At 36.2% G+C, this 14720-nt stretch overlaps 1 protein-coding gene across 2 annotated transcripts; it reads left to right on the top strand.

Moving 5' to 3' along the window:
* Positions 1 to 535: 535 nt before the first annotated feature.
* On the top strand, positions 536 to 13308 carry LOC113046797 (target of Myb protein 1-like). 2 transcript variants are annotated; one of them, XM_026207797.1, is made up of 16 exons: positions 536 to 650; positions 2274 to 2358; positions 3648 to 3726; positions 3813 to 3962; positions 4095 to 4229; positions 4436 to 4540; positions 5040 to 5156; positions 5268 to 5401; positions 6886 to 6925; positions 7016 to 7139; positions 7252 to 7303; positions 9438 to 9504; positions 9709 to 9777; positions 10214 to 10273; positions 11795 to 11825; positions 12544 to 13308. In XM_026207797.1, the coding sequence occupies exons 1-16, from the start codon at positions 599 to 601 to the stop codon at positions 12636 to 12638; spliced, it is 1395 nt and encodes a 464-aa protein (XP_026063582.1). In that variant the 5' UTR covers positions 536 to 598; the 3' UTR covers positions 12639 to 13308. The 2 variants fall into 2 exon arrangements, with proteins under 2 accessions (XP_026063582.1, XP_026063583.1); XM_026207798.1 differs by lacking the exon at positions 9709 to 9777.
* The last annotated feature ends 1412 nt before the right edge of the window (positions 13309 to 14720 follow it).

Here is a 14720-nt window from a genome sequence, read left to right as displayed (position 1 = left end):
CTTTCAGTTTCCAGTGAGATGTTTGAGTATCAGCAGTTCCACAGAGTTGTTTGCACTGCACTCTTCTGTCACTTAATATTTTATTTTTTGTGTCAATCTATTAGATTACTTAGTGTATAAAACCATAATCCGCACTCACTAAATTAGTCTTATTTTTATTGTTTTATTTGATCTGTGTAAAACAAAATGCTAAAGACTTTTTGTCAGTACGAATCATGGTTTTATATAGGCTACTGAGTAATATCAGCAGCAATTTTAAAATCTTTGTACTTGGTTCATTATTTGCTCTTTTTACTTTTAATTTTAATTAAAAAGACACAAAATTGCCTTAAATTCCAGATTAAAATGCAAAATAGCTTACTGCTGTTCTAGACAAGACTGTAGAAATCTACTGTTTTAAACGTTTATTGTTGCACAATGCATTCTGTTTTACATACTAGCGAAAACTGTAATAAGCATACAGTGCACTCACTGTAAACTTAGAAAACCCCCGCCAGTGCTACTGTCTCTTTAAGAGATGACGTAATCGGTTAAATTTGTTTCAGCTGATCAGTCCAAAGCCGAAACACTGAGCAACAGACACGCTCGGAGCCTGAGGATGGAGTTTTTCATAGGAAACCCTTTTTCTACACACGTGGGTCAACTTATAGGTAAGTAACACGCTGGATGAGATCACAAATCATAAGCAATACGTTTAAGCGAGCACCAGAGGCACAGATAAGCGAGTAAAGTTAAACTTTATGTGTCAAATTCGACTGCTTGATATTTACATATATTTCAATAATATTAGCCGTATATTCGTGTCTACTTCACTTGCAAGACACACGAACACGTATGCATCGTTTGATTAAGGATGACAGCATCGGATACGATTAAATTTCGATTGACACTTCATCCGTGCAATCCAATGTCTAAGGCGGGCTCAAAGCCCCGTTGGTGTGTTAGTGATTGGTGGAAATATGTGTCAATCAATTCTGTCCGCAAATAGATGATGAAGGGCGGGACGAAGAGGGTTTGTGTTGGTTTCAGGTCTCAGAATACCCTAATAACGTTTTGACCCATTTTCTTCATCGCATTTTGTTTAGAAAATAACTATTTACATCTAAGTATTAAAGCGGTTATGTAACCCATTCCAGAATTTACTCTCGGTTTCACAAGAAATCCAATAGTAGGGCTACTTTTCATTAATTCAAAGGGCTCTTCTGCTTCCCTTGATAGTGTCATCGCAGCTAAACTCTCTTCTAAGTGGGCTGCAAAGAGCAATTAGTTGAGGAGGAACTGTTTGTTCCAGCCAAACACGATAATTATGCAATAGCAGCAAAATTGGCTTTGCAACGATTTCTCCTTTTGATGAATAGAATTGACAGACTGCCCAAATAAACTTACAGGAAAGGTTCACAAAAACATTCAAATTCTGTCACGAATTCACAGTTCATTTTAATTCTCATGTTGTTTTTCTGCGCAACATAAAATTATTTGTAAGAATTTTAAATCACATGATCTCCTATTGCGTTCCATTTGGAACATTATGTATGGAATGGATATATGTGTGTATCTAATGAAAACAGCATGGGTGAATAATGACCGAATTTCTAATTTTTGCATGAACTGTCCCTTTAAAGATGGTATTCATGTTTGTGCCATTACATAGGATGAATACCAGTAATGACAGCGCGTTTGATGGAGCGCGCCCTTTCATACTGTTGTAAAGCCTGTTTTCCCTGCCTAGTAAAGAACATTAAGCACTGTAAACAATACAGCAAGTCACATTTAACTCCGTAACCTAGTTCAAATGATCAGTTCAGCATATGGCTGGGATGTCTTTAAACCAGAATAAATTCAATGTGAGTACATGGGGTCTTTTGTAAAGTTAGTCTGGGCTCTTCTTTCAGAAGTTCAGTGTTTTTAAGTCTACCAGTGTTGTTATGAATCATAAACCACACTGTTGCTGATGAGTAAGATGACAATAATGTGCTGGTGTAATATAAGGCCAGTTCACTGATGATTCAGGGACGCTTGTTATGTGTATGTGAGCTGTTTGAAGGCAAGAGTAAGTTCCTTTTAAAGTTAAATGTTGATTCTGTTGATGGGGAACAATGCTTATTAGCTTTTAAACAACTACATAATCACTTTGGGTTTGTGTTTCTGCATGCAAAATTCAGTTGTACTTATCAAAAAGTGATTAAGTAATGTGATCAAACCATGTTGTATCCTTTCAGTTTAGATTGAAGTCTTTGTGTGTGTCTCTGACTGTTTCTTGGTCTCTTGCTCAGAACATGCCACCAGTTCTTCTCTCCCGTCTGAAGACTGGGGCCTCAACATGGAAATTTGTGACATTGTCAATGAAACAGATGAAGGGTGTGTATGTTGTCAGATACAACAGATTTCTGTTTATATAGTCATGGTAATTCTTTTTAAACTCTTCCCCCAGTTGTATTTGGACGTCATTTTATCAGACCATGAATTCCCGGACTAACATTTCTATTTTGTCAGCTGAAATGATTTGACCTAAAATATTAGCTTGAAATCCCTCAGGCCTCAGGCCATCCAAGATGTGGATGAGTTTGTTTCTTCACCAGAACAGATAAGGAGAAATGTATCATTACAACATATAACATCTGCAGTGAATGATATCCGTCAGAATGATAGTCCAAACAGCTGATTAAAAAAAATCACAATAATCCACAAGTAATCGACACCCCATCAGTCCATCAGTTAATGCCTTGTAATGTTTGTAAGAAATGAATCCAGATGCTTTTTCAATTCAAACCTTTGCTTAAATCCGCTATCCATAATATTAGTAATATTGCTTAATATTGATTTCATCTCGTCTGAATCAGGAGTGAAATATGCACCAATAAAACACTGTTTACAAGCAAATACAATCCTAAACGGTTCTAAACAAACATGTTGGTGTATTTTGATAACAGGGGATGACCTTTTTAGAGTAAATGTTGTTGTGAATTATGGAGTCATATTTTGGCCAGGAGCAATGTTTTAAAGTTAAAACATGATAATTATGAATTTATTTCTTACAAAAACTATTTTGTTTTTTTGCTTCACAAGGCATTTCTTGAAGGACTGGATTTGTGTTGAATACTTTGTCATTTTAGATGACCTGAGGATGAGTACATTAACAGATTACATTACATACATTAACAAGTAATCACAGTAACACTTTATTTTAAGGTGTTCTTGTTACACGTTAGATGTATTTGCTATTATAATAACAATAATTAATAATAAACAATAATTACATGCAAGTAACTAAAAAAAACCCTAACTATACAGTAAGTAAATGTAGTTAATCAATATTACTCAGAACTTAAATGTATACTTACACTGTAGCAGGACATCTTAAAATAAAGTGTTACCAAAATAACTAATATTTCACAATCAGAAAGTATCAACAATTTGTCTTCATTTTGAGCTGTTTAGCTCAATTAAACTATTTTTGCCACTGTTCTCATTCTATAAATTACATACATGTAATTTATAACATTAAAGAACATAAAATAATAATAAATGGCTTAAGCGTCAGAATACAATTATTTAATTTAACTGTATGGTGCTTTGAGGTTTTTGATAGTATAACATACATTATATAACGTTACATCATTTTTGTGATGCTGGTGCTCTGTTTGCAGACCTAAAGATGCGGTCAGAGCGATAAAGAAGAGGATTCTGGGAAATAGGAATTTCAAAGAGGTTATGTTGACTTTGAGTGTAAGTGTCAAACATAATGTCCTTGCCATCGACTCAGTGTCTTATTTCACATGATCTTTGGAGTCATTCTTCTGGTTTTGCTGCAGGTGTTGGAGGCCTGTGTGAAGAACTGCGGACACAGATTCCACATCTTCGTGTCCACCAGAGACTTTGTGGAGAATGTTTTGGTCCAGACGATCCTGCCTAAAAACAACGCCCCGGTGGTTCTTCAGGACAGAGTCTTGAGTATGATACAGGTCCAGATAAACCCTTTATAAACTCTGAGTAAACGTCTTTGTGCAGCTGACATTTTTTGCTGTGAAGTGTGAAGTATTCAGACAGAGCTCTGGGTGTGTCTGGCATCTGATTCTGTCTTTCTCTCCCTCTAGGCGTGGTCCGATGCCTTTCGTAGTTCTCCAGATTTGACCGGTGTCGTGACCATCTATGAGGATCTCAGGAGAAAAGGCGTTGAGTTTCCCATGACTGAACTTAGTTGCTGTTCCCCTATACACACTCCCAACAGGGTATAAACCGCTGCACATTCAGATCAAGCAGCTTTTAATAAACCATTATAAATCCAAGTAAAGATCTATATAAAAAGTAAAAAACATAAGAACATCTCAAAATCAGATAGTATACCGATAGTTAGAGCTAACATGCAAATATGTGCCATTCCTTTGCGTAATTTCAGAGTTAGATTTATTTATTTATTAATGCTTGTCTCCAACAGACCATTGAGTCAGCGTGTCCAGTAACAGCTCACACAGAAAGTCACTCCGTCACATCCTCACAGCCACAGAATACAGAGACGCCCATCACACTGTCACCTCAACAGGTAACACACACACACACAGCACTGCCGACTCAGGCTGAAGTGAAGGTGGGACTGGAACAGTTTAGTAATTAATAAAATGCTATGGATGGACTAAATTGACAAAGCTGACCATTAATATTTAGTCATTTGTATTCATATGGTACATGATGGTCATTGCACAATTAACCCCCAAAAGTGTGAGTAGTACATAAGCACTACTTAAGTATTAGGTATTTTAATATTTGTATTATAATTAACATATTTAAATTGTAATTTGCATGATATATCAGCATTTATTTATTATTAATAGTACATTTAAAAAAAAACATGAATTCAGACTAATATTAACTATACTGAAAAAAAGCTAATATAGATAGTGTTTGTTCATAAGTGCATGAATTAATGTTCAATTCTACATCTTAAAATGTGAGTACATGTAATGTTAAGTAAATGATGTAAAATGCTTTTTTTATGACTGTATTATTGAATACTGCTGGTTTCAAGCATGTTTGTGTTGCAGATGAAAACGCTGACGACTGAGCTGGAGGTGGTGCGTAATAATATATCCGTGATGTCAGACATGATGAGACAGATGGAGCCTGCGAGTCTTGAGCCATCAGACACAGAGCTGCTACAGGTTACAATCAAACACGGCCACAAATACACATCCTTCCTTTCTGTTCTCAGCATGTACACACTATAAATGTGAAGGAGTGTTGCTGTTTCTCTTCTCTCTGCCGGTCAGTAGCAGCTCTACTCCATGACCAAAGATATGCAGGGCCGCATGGTGGAGCTCATACCCAGACTGAGCGATGAGAAGCTTATAGAGCAGCTACTCTGTTCCAATGACGACGTTAACACCACGTTTGCACAGTATCACAGGTTAGAGGCAAATTGCCTTGATGATAAGATGTTTGTGAGCATGCTCTGAATAATCCATCTATGAATGATCATTTCATGCACATGGAGAACTGCAAGGTGTAAATGTCATTAAAAAAAATGGTAAATAAGTATATTTTTTCTTTCTTTATAATACTACTACCAGATAAAATACACATCAAAGTTGTTAAGGCAAACCGCTCCATCATAGTTCAATATGTGTTTTTCTTGCTTGTCTCACAGAATCTCACATGCTATAAACACACATTATGAGTGAACGGACATCCCCATTTTCCAGGGCCAGTCCTAGTTTTTAGTGTCCTGTCCATGACCTGTTCTGTTCCTGGACATGTCCCTGTTTTTCAGCACATTCAAAACACCCACAAAATAATACACTAAAAAAAAAATCCAGACAAAACTAGCCTGCTGGTTCCCAGAGCAGTTATTATTTTCACCAGTAGTTGCTTTGCTAATTTAGACCTTAAGGATTTAACCTGGACAAGAGCAGAGCCCAATTTTCATCAATTATATAGCTTCAATGTAGTTTTACTGTAGCCATATTCATATTAAAATTGAATTAATACTATTTGTGTGTATTAAATAACTTTCACACAATTTTAAAGGTTCCAAAAGTTGACAAACACACATCTTAGTTATACCGAGTTGGTGGAAATGAATAGATGAAAAGTTAAACAGTTATGCCTGCAACAGTTACATATGCAGAAAGCACATACTTTGTGAAAATAAGCATAAAATACAAAATAATAAGAGAATATAACTTGGGGGTAGTAAAGCCACATTTCAAAAAGCATAAACATTTGGAAAGATTAAAAAGTTGAAATTACTCTACAGTATATTCAGTTTGTGAAAATAAAAATAGTGTTTTTTTTTAATGCGACTTTTTTGAAGATTTGTCATATTCATTCATTGAGTGATGTGCTTTTGTAAAGTCATAATTGTAATAGTACAGTTTTGATCTGTTTGCTATTTGCCATTGTTACTATTTAGTGTTTTTTATATATATACACACATGGCAGTAATAGTAGTATACTATTCCAAACCCCTTTAAAAACTACATTTCCCTGATGACCAAGACTTCCTAACCTTAGAGGCTCTTTATCTGCAATTTATTCAGTTTACTGCCACCCTGTGGACAACAAAATCATGGGCCTTGGGAAGGTTATGGAAATAAATAAAATCCTAATCATTCATGGGGATTTTTATTAATAAAAATACAAATAAATTCAATTGTTTTTATTCAGCTAAAACTGCTCTTTGTGGGTGCTTAAAAATCCTTATAAAGTTAGCATGAACAACTGGAGAAGGTCATGAAAATAATACACTGACTGTAGTGGAACCCTGAAATGATGTCACAGTATTTAGATATCATATCGCTTCAAGGTTTTATTTATTTATTTATTTATTTATTTATTTATTTAATAAGACATCTCATCAGTGTTCCCTAACCTCTTTCTTTTTTTTTATAGATATGAAAGACATCTCAATAGACAGGGTAGTGCACAATTGGTAAGAATTCATAAATTTGATATGAAATCCACTATAATGACTGTGTTGCTTGTTTATTTGATTCACTCATAGTTCATTGTTGTATTTCAGAATCCAGCTGACACAAATCTTATTGATTTGGGAACTTCAAACCAATCAAATGCAGCCAATGGTGCTCATAGCACAATCAGCCAGTCAGCAGTCACCACACTATCCAATCAGATGGCAGGACTCAGTAAGTTCTGCTTTTGCTAATATTTCTGGAACATTTACACTCACATTTTATTGTAATATTAGTCTTCACTGTTATTAATTTTTTTTTTTTTTTTCTGCGTGATTTTCTACAGGCACAAAAGCTGAGGATTTAAAACTAAGTAAAAGCAGCTCATCACAGAAAAGGTAAGAATTTAAGGAATAGTCCACACAAGAAAGTTTGCTTCTTCATCAGAACAGTTTTGGAGAAATGTATATTCTATATATATATATATATATACACACCCACACACTCACCTAAAGGATTATAAGGAACACCATACTAATACTGTGTTTGAGCCCCTTTCACCTTCAGAACTGCCTTAATTCTACGTGGCTTTGATTCAACAAGGTGCTGAAACCATTCTTTAGAAATGATGGCCCATATTGATAGGATAGCTTCTTGCAGTTGATGGAGATTTGTGGGATGCACATCCAGGGCACGAAGCTCCCGTTCCACCACATCCCAAAGATGCTCTATTGGGTTGAGATCTGGTGACTGTGGAGGCCATTTTAGTAAAGTGAACTCTTTGTCATGTTCAAGAAACCAATCTGAAATGATTTGAGCTTTGTGACATGGTGCATTATCCTGCTGGAAGTAGCCATCAGAGGATGGGTACATGGTGGTCATAAAGGGATGGACATGGTCAGAAACAATGTCTCATTTAAATGATGCCCAATTGGCACTAAGGGGCCTAAAGTGTGACAAGAAAACATCCCCCACAGCATTACACCAGCACCAGCAGCCTGCACAGTGGGAACAAGGCATGATGGATCCATGTTCTCATTCTGCTTACGCCAAATTCTGACTACCATCTGAATGTCTCAACAGATATCCAGACTCATCAGACCAGGCAACATTTTTCCAGTCTTCAACTGTCTAATTTTGGTGAGCTTGTGCAAATTGTAGTAGAGATGAGTGGTAGTCGGTGGGGTCTTCTGCTGTTGTAGCCCATCCGCCTCAAGGTTGTGCGTGTTGTGGCTTCACAAATGCTTTGCTGCATACCTCGGTTGTAACGAGTGGTTATTTCAGTCAAAGTTGCTCTTCTATCAGCTTGAATCAGTCGACCCATTCTCCTCTGACTTCTAGCATCAACAAGGCATTTTCTCCCGCAGGACTGCCGCATACTGGATGTTTTTCCCTTTTCACACCATTCTTTGTAAACCCTAGAAATGGTTGTGCGTGAAAATCCCAGTAACTGAACAGATTGTAAAATACTCAGACCGGCCCGTCTGGCACCAACAACCATGCCACGCTCAAAATAGCTTAAATCACCTTTCTTTCCCATTCTGACATTCAGTTTGGAGTTCAGGAGATTGTCTTGAACAGGACCACACACCTAAATACATTGAAGAAACTGCCATGTGATCGGTTGATTAGATAATCGCATTAATGAGAAATAGAACAGGTGTTCCTAATAATCCTGTAGGTGTGTGTGTGTGTGTGTGTGTGTGTGTGTATATATGTATGTGTGTGTGTGTCCTGTACATCACTTGCTCACCAATGGATCCTCTGCAGTGAACGGGTGTCTTCAGAATAAGAGTCCAAACAGCTGATAAAAACAAAACAATAATCCACATGACTTTTGTCTTGTGAAGTGAAAAACTTATTTAGAACTGTTTCACTGTTTTGTAACAGTGCTTGATCTGTGCATAATTCTCCTGAGATTCAGACAAGGTGACTTATTCACTGGAAAAAACTATATTGTGATTAGAGGGCTCATATTATAAGCTAAGATTCTTTGATTTGTTTCTTGCCAACATTTGATGGATTGCAGTTGTGTGGATAACTTGTGGATTATTGTGATGTTTTTATCAGCTGTTTGGAGTCTCATTCTGACGGCACCCATTCACTGCAGAGGATTCATTGCCGAGCAAGTGTGTGACTTTTCTCTAAATCTGTTCTGATGAAGAAGCAAACTCATCTACATCTTGGAATGTTCTCAAATTTTAATGTTGCTTATTTCGCATGATTTCAGGTACTCTTTAAAAAATAAAGGTTTCAAAAGGGGGTTTTCAGATTGATTCCATGAAAGAACCAGTTTTGGTTCCTCAAATAATTTAATAAGTTTAAGTTTTTTTTTCACTATACAGAACCTTTTGTGGCGTGGAAAGGTTCCGTTGATGTTAAAGGTTCTTCATGGAACCACAAAGGCCAATAAAGAACCTTTTATTTTTTTAAGTGTTGATTGTGTTCCAAGCATAAATGTTGAGGTGCATCAACACCAAAGTGTAATACTTGATCTTTCTATAACATATATTTTGTGTGATTTATTACCAGTCCAGAATGCTCTGCAGGTCCAGAGGGACATGCAGCCAGTCAAAGAGGGAGACAGGACACTGGGGTGGTAAGTGTCTCTGAATTATTTATTCCTGCAGGAAGGATATCATGTTGGAAACAGAGCTTTCAATTAGCTTCTCTTTGTATTACGACAGCAGCGTTCAGTAATGAATGTAACACCATTCAAGCTGTTTCTGTGTGTTGTTTTCACTTGCCATTTGATGCAACGATACATGTCCATCATTTAAACCGGTTGTGTGTCTATGTTAAGGATGACAGCCTAGACTCCACCCCCCTTGGCAGCTCGCCTCAGTTTCATTGGATGCTTGAAAAGGGAATGGTGGGTCTGATTGGCTGATAAAACAGTCAGTCTCCAGTGTGACATGCTACTGGGCAAGCTGGGAGCTTTTATCTTTTAGCATGTCAAAGTTTTTTTCTCATTTGGTGAATAAGTGTCCGCTGTCTTGCTTCTGAGTGGCCCGCATGGTTTGAGGAGCTTCATTATCTTTATTTGCTGACGGTTCTGTGGGAATTTTGGTGTTTAGCTCATTCTGTGTTTCAGGCCTGGATTCTGAGCGATCCATAGCTCCTCAGTGCCTTATTTTGTGGTGTTGCCAAATTTCAAAACGACCTCCTTTCCATCCTCAGGACTGAAGCATATTGATTCTTCCTTTACACTTTAAAGCACTGAGAAGCAGGAAGCTTGTTTGAGATGGGTGTGGTTTGCAACAGATTATTCTGACATGAAATAACCATTTATTTTCTCCTGCTGTCAGATTCCTGTCAATCAGAGTGAAGTGATGGATGACATTGAACAATGGCTGGATGTAGATGATGTAAGTGACACAAACTGGGTGCTAAGCATTGAAAATGTGGGCAATATAACCATTCTGGCTCTAATTTGGATTCTTCTTGATGATTCTGATTGCATTTCAAATTCAAACTCTTCCACCTCAAATAATTGGTCATATAACAATAACACTATTCATGTTTTAAAACGACATAACAAATATCAAAACCCACTTATTAAACTACAGCTTTGGGCCTGTATTCTGAGAATCCTCTCAGAGAGCTCCCAATTTAGATTAAAAGTGATTCAGGGCCAATTTGAGAGCACCTCTGAGCGAGGAAAATACAAAAACTTTTATCTTCGTGAGGAAGCGGGGCAGTCCTCGTTGCTAGCTATGACACACTCTTTTAAAGACTGTGATTGGTTGGTTGTCCAACAAGGAAATTAAAGAGTGCTTTTATGAGAAGGGTCTATTCACATTGAAATTGCAGGCAGATTTTTTCCTATTTTACTCACACACACTCTCTCTCTCTCTCTCTCTCTCTCTCTCTCTCTCTCTCTCTCTCTCTCTCTCTCTCACATACACAATATATGTATGCATTTGTGTGTGTGTGTGTGTGTATATATATGTATACATACATACATGCATACATACATGTGCTGGTCATATAATTAGAATATCGTCAAAAAGTTGATTTATTACTTTCACATTACTTTCACATTATTCCATTCAAAAAGTGAAGCTTGTATATTATATTCATTCTTTACACACAGACTGATATATTTCAAATGTTTATTTCTTTTGATTTTGATGATTATTACTGACAAGTAAGGGAAATCCCAAATTCAGTATCTGAACTATTTTAAGGGTTAAGATGCTTTCTGAATTTTTATTTTTTCTTCTTCTTTACAAGGATACTTTCTTTAATTTTAAGAGGAAACATTTCTAAGAGTTTTCTTAGAACTTTGTTACTAGGAGCAACTCTTAGAACTAAGACTGGTCATGAATACAGGCCCAGAAGTTTGAAAAATATACTAATATTTACGCAGTAAGTTGATAGAAAAGTCATGTTAGAAAAGATTTCTATTTCAAATAAATGCTGTTCTTGTCACTGTGTCAGTTTCCACAAAAATATGAAGCAGCACAACTGTTTTCAGGTTGATGATAATGTTTCTTGAGCAGAAAATCTGCATATTAGAAAGATTTCTGAAGGATCTTTACCATCACAAGAGTAAATCATTTTTACAGTTTTACTGTATTTTTATATAAAATAAATGCAGCCTTTTTTAAATGGTAGTGTATACGAATATGTATAACTATAAACTGTCATATGAACCAGTCAGTGATTACTCAAAAGTCTTACTATAAAAATAGTGAACGATGAACATGAAAAGTAAAAGTTCAGTAAATGAACTTCTTTACATCAAGTTGACTGAAAATTGCACAATACGACCTTTTATGAAGAATAAGAAATTATTAAATACAAGTGATTTTATGTCTTCTTAAGACATTGATTATGGTTTATTGTATTTCATAAGTGTATTTGTGTTTGATATTTTGTGACAGGAAGATGATTCTGAAGGAGTGACTAGTGAAGGTAACCCTTCTTAATATGGCTATTATGAAAATGCTTCCAGCTAGTACGTTTAGCACATTTTAACACATTTTGACACATTTAATATGAGGTACAGGTAGCTTTTAATTGACATCAAAAATGTGGGAAAAGCTTCAGTCCTTCTGTGCCATTTTCTAAAATTATATTTGCATGCTCAATCTTTTCTTCTGCATATAAGACAGTTGGCAACATTTATAGTTTTTAGAGAATCAAATCTCATTCTGTCAGTCTTCTGTATGACCTGCTGTAAGAGTATCAGTCTGATCTGCCGGATGTCCTTACATGGTCACCTTCATCATCAACACTTAACTCTTTCACCTTCCACTGGTCACCTAGTTTGTTACTCAGCTTGTGGTTTCTTTACATTCGCTGTACCCTCTTTTGTCAGAAATAGAATGAGGCATTAGTTTAACTCGTCACATAGCAAATATTTGCTTTTGCTGCCTGTGTCCATTGCAGACACTATTGATGCTTTAGAATTTGAAGTGGTTTCGTACTAACATGCTTAGTGACTTAAACCTTTGTTTTCCGCAGGCCACCTATTTAGGGGTTCTTGTAGCACATTTTAAAACATTTCTTAGGCTATTTCATATGTTATTTTTTGCAATATGTCTAATATTCAGCAATATTTTTTCAAATCAAACCACATTTCTTGCGACTGAAGAATAATTTCAGTGTCTTCTTTCTGTCTCACCCTCAGAGTTTGATAAGTTCTTAGCAGAAAGAGCGAAAGCAGCGGAGCGTCTTCCTTCAGTAAAAGCATCACAGCACGATCCTGGCCGTTCACAACTGTAGTTTGATTTTCTCTACAAAACCCTGTTCATAACGTCCAACATTTGTTTTTCAGTTGATTAACCATGTGTTCACTTTTCACTTTATTTATAGTCATTTGGTTGATTTCTAACCATGTAATGTCTTTATCAAACTGTATAAGTCTAAAAATTAGGTGTGGGATTTGGAGATGTTTCACATTAACACATTTATTTTATTTTATTTTTTTTTGCAGATGTGTAACCATATGAAATATTTTTATAACCAGATATTAATTTCTTTAGTACAATCTATTGTAGCGGTAATTTCATCTTTTATTGGAGAAAGGCTCCACGGTGACACATTTTAGCGATCTTTATTAAAGATCTTGATTGTTGAAGTTAAAGCCATTGTATGTATATACACTAAATATATTATATTAGGCTGTTTTGAAGGAAAGAAGTGGATTTTACAGAGAAACAGTTTGTGGGTTTATGTTTCTTTGTCATCAGTTTCAACTTTACGGTTCTGGAAAGTGGAAATTAAAAAAGAAAAAATATATAAAAAAGGCACAAAACAACTGTTTTGAAGTGTGCTTTAGAAATAAAGAAAATAAACTTGGAAATTACAGTGAAAGTGGTTTGTCTGCAGGCTTCTGTGTGTCTCTAGTATGAGTGTAATATGTACAACCTTATACAGGTGCTGGTCATATAATTAGAATGTTATAAAAGAGTTGATTTCACTAATTCCATTCAAAAACAGAAACTTGTATATTATATTCATTTATTACACACAGACTGATATATTTCAAATGTTAAATTCTTTTAATTTTGATGATAATAACTGACAACTAAGGGAAATCCCAAATTCAGTATTTCAGAACATTACAATATAAATTAAGACCAATGCAAAGAAAGGATTTTTAGAAATCTTAGCCAACTAAAAAGTATGAACATGAAAAGTATGAGCATGTACAGCACTCAATACTTAGTTGGAGCTCCTTTTGCCTGAATTACTGCATAAAGTTGGTCAGCAGCAGGAAGCATGAAGTGCTCTAAAACTTCCAAGTATAAATTAAATTTATGCATTTAGCAGAAGCTTTTATCCAAAGTGACTTACAGTGCATTCAGGCTATACATTTTTACCTATCATGTGTTCCCGGGGAATTAAACCCCCAACCTTGCGCTTGATAGCGCAGTGCTCTACCAATTGAGCTACAGGTATATGACTGTGTTGACCTTGGACCTCAGAAAACACAGTGGACCAACACCAGCAGATGACATGACACCCCAAACCATCACTGACTGTGAAAACTTTACACTGGACCTCAAGCAACATGGATTGTGTGCCTCTCCTCTCTTCCTCCAGACTCTGGGACCCTGATTTCCAAAGGAAATGCAACATTTACTTTCATCCGAGCAGATAACTTAGGCTACACTATTTCACACTTAGGACACACTCAGCAGCAGTCCAGTCCTTTTTGAAGCGAGACACTTCTGACGCTGTCTGTTGTTCAAGACTGGCTTGACACAAAGATGCGACAGCTGAAACATGTCTTACGTCTGTGCGTAGTGGTTCTTGAAGCACCGACTCCAGCTGCAGTCCACTCTTTGTGAATCTCCCCCACATTTTTGAATGGGTTTTGTTTCACAATCCTCTCCAGGGTGTGGTTATACCTATTGCTTGTACACTTGTTTCTACCACATCTTTTCTTTCCCTTCGCCTCTCTGTTAATGTGCTTGGACACAGAGCTCGTGAACAGCCAAGCCTCTTTTGCAATGACCTTTTGTGTATTGCCCTCCTTGTGCAAGGTGTCAATGGTCATCTTTCGGACAACTGTCAAGTCAGCAGTCTTCCCCATGATTGTGTAGCCTACAGAACTAGACTGAGAGACCATTTAAAGGCCTTTGCAGGTGTTTTGAGTTAATTTGCTGATTACAGTGTGGCACCAGGTGTCTTCAATACTGAACCTTTTCACAATATTCTAATTTTTCTGAGATACTGAATTTGTGATTTCCCTTAGTTGTCAGTAATAATCAACAAAATTAAAATAAACATTTGAAATAAATCAGTCTGTGTAATGAATAAATATAATATACAAGTTTCACTTTTTGAATGGAATTAGTG

Source organism: Carassius auratus, chromosome 28 (assembly GCF_003368295.1).
Source record: "Carassius auratus strain Wakin chromosome 28, ASM336829v1, whole genome shotgun sequence".
NCBI lineage: Eukaryota > Metazoa > Chordata > Actinopteri > Cypriniformes > Cyprinidae > Carassius > Carassius auratus.
Note: the sequence above shows the minus strand (reverse complement) of the source record. Positions and strands in the feature narration are given on the sequence as shown.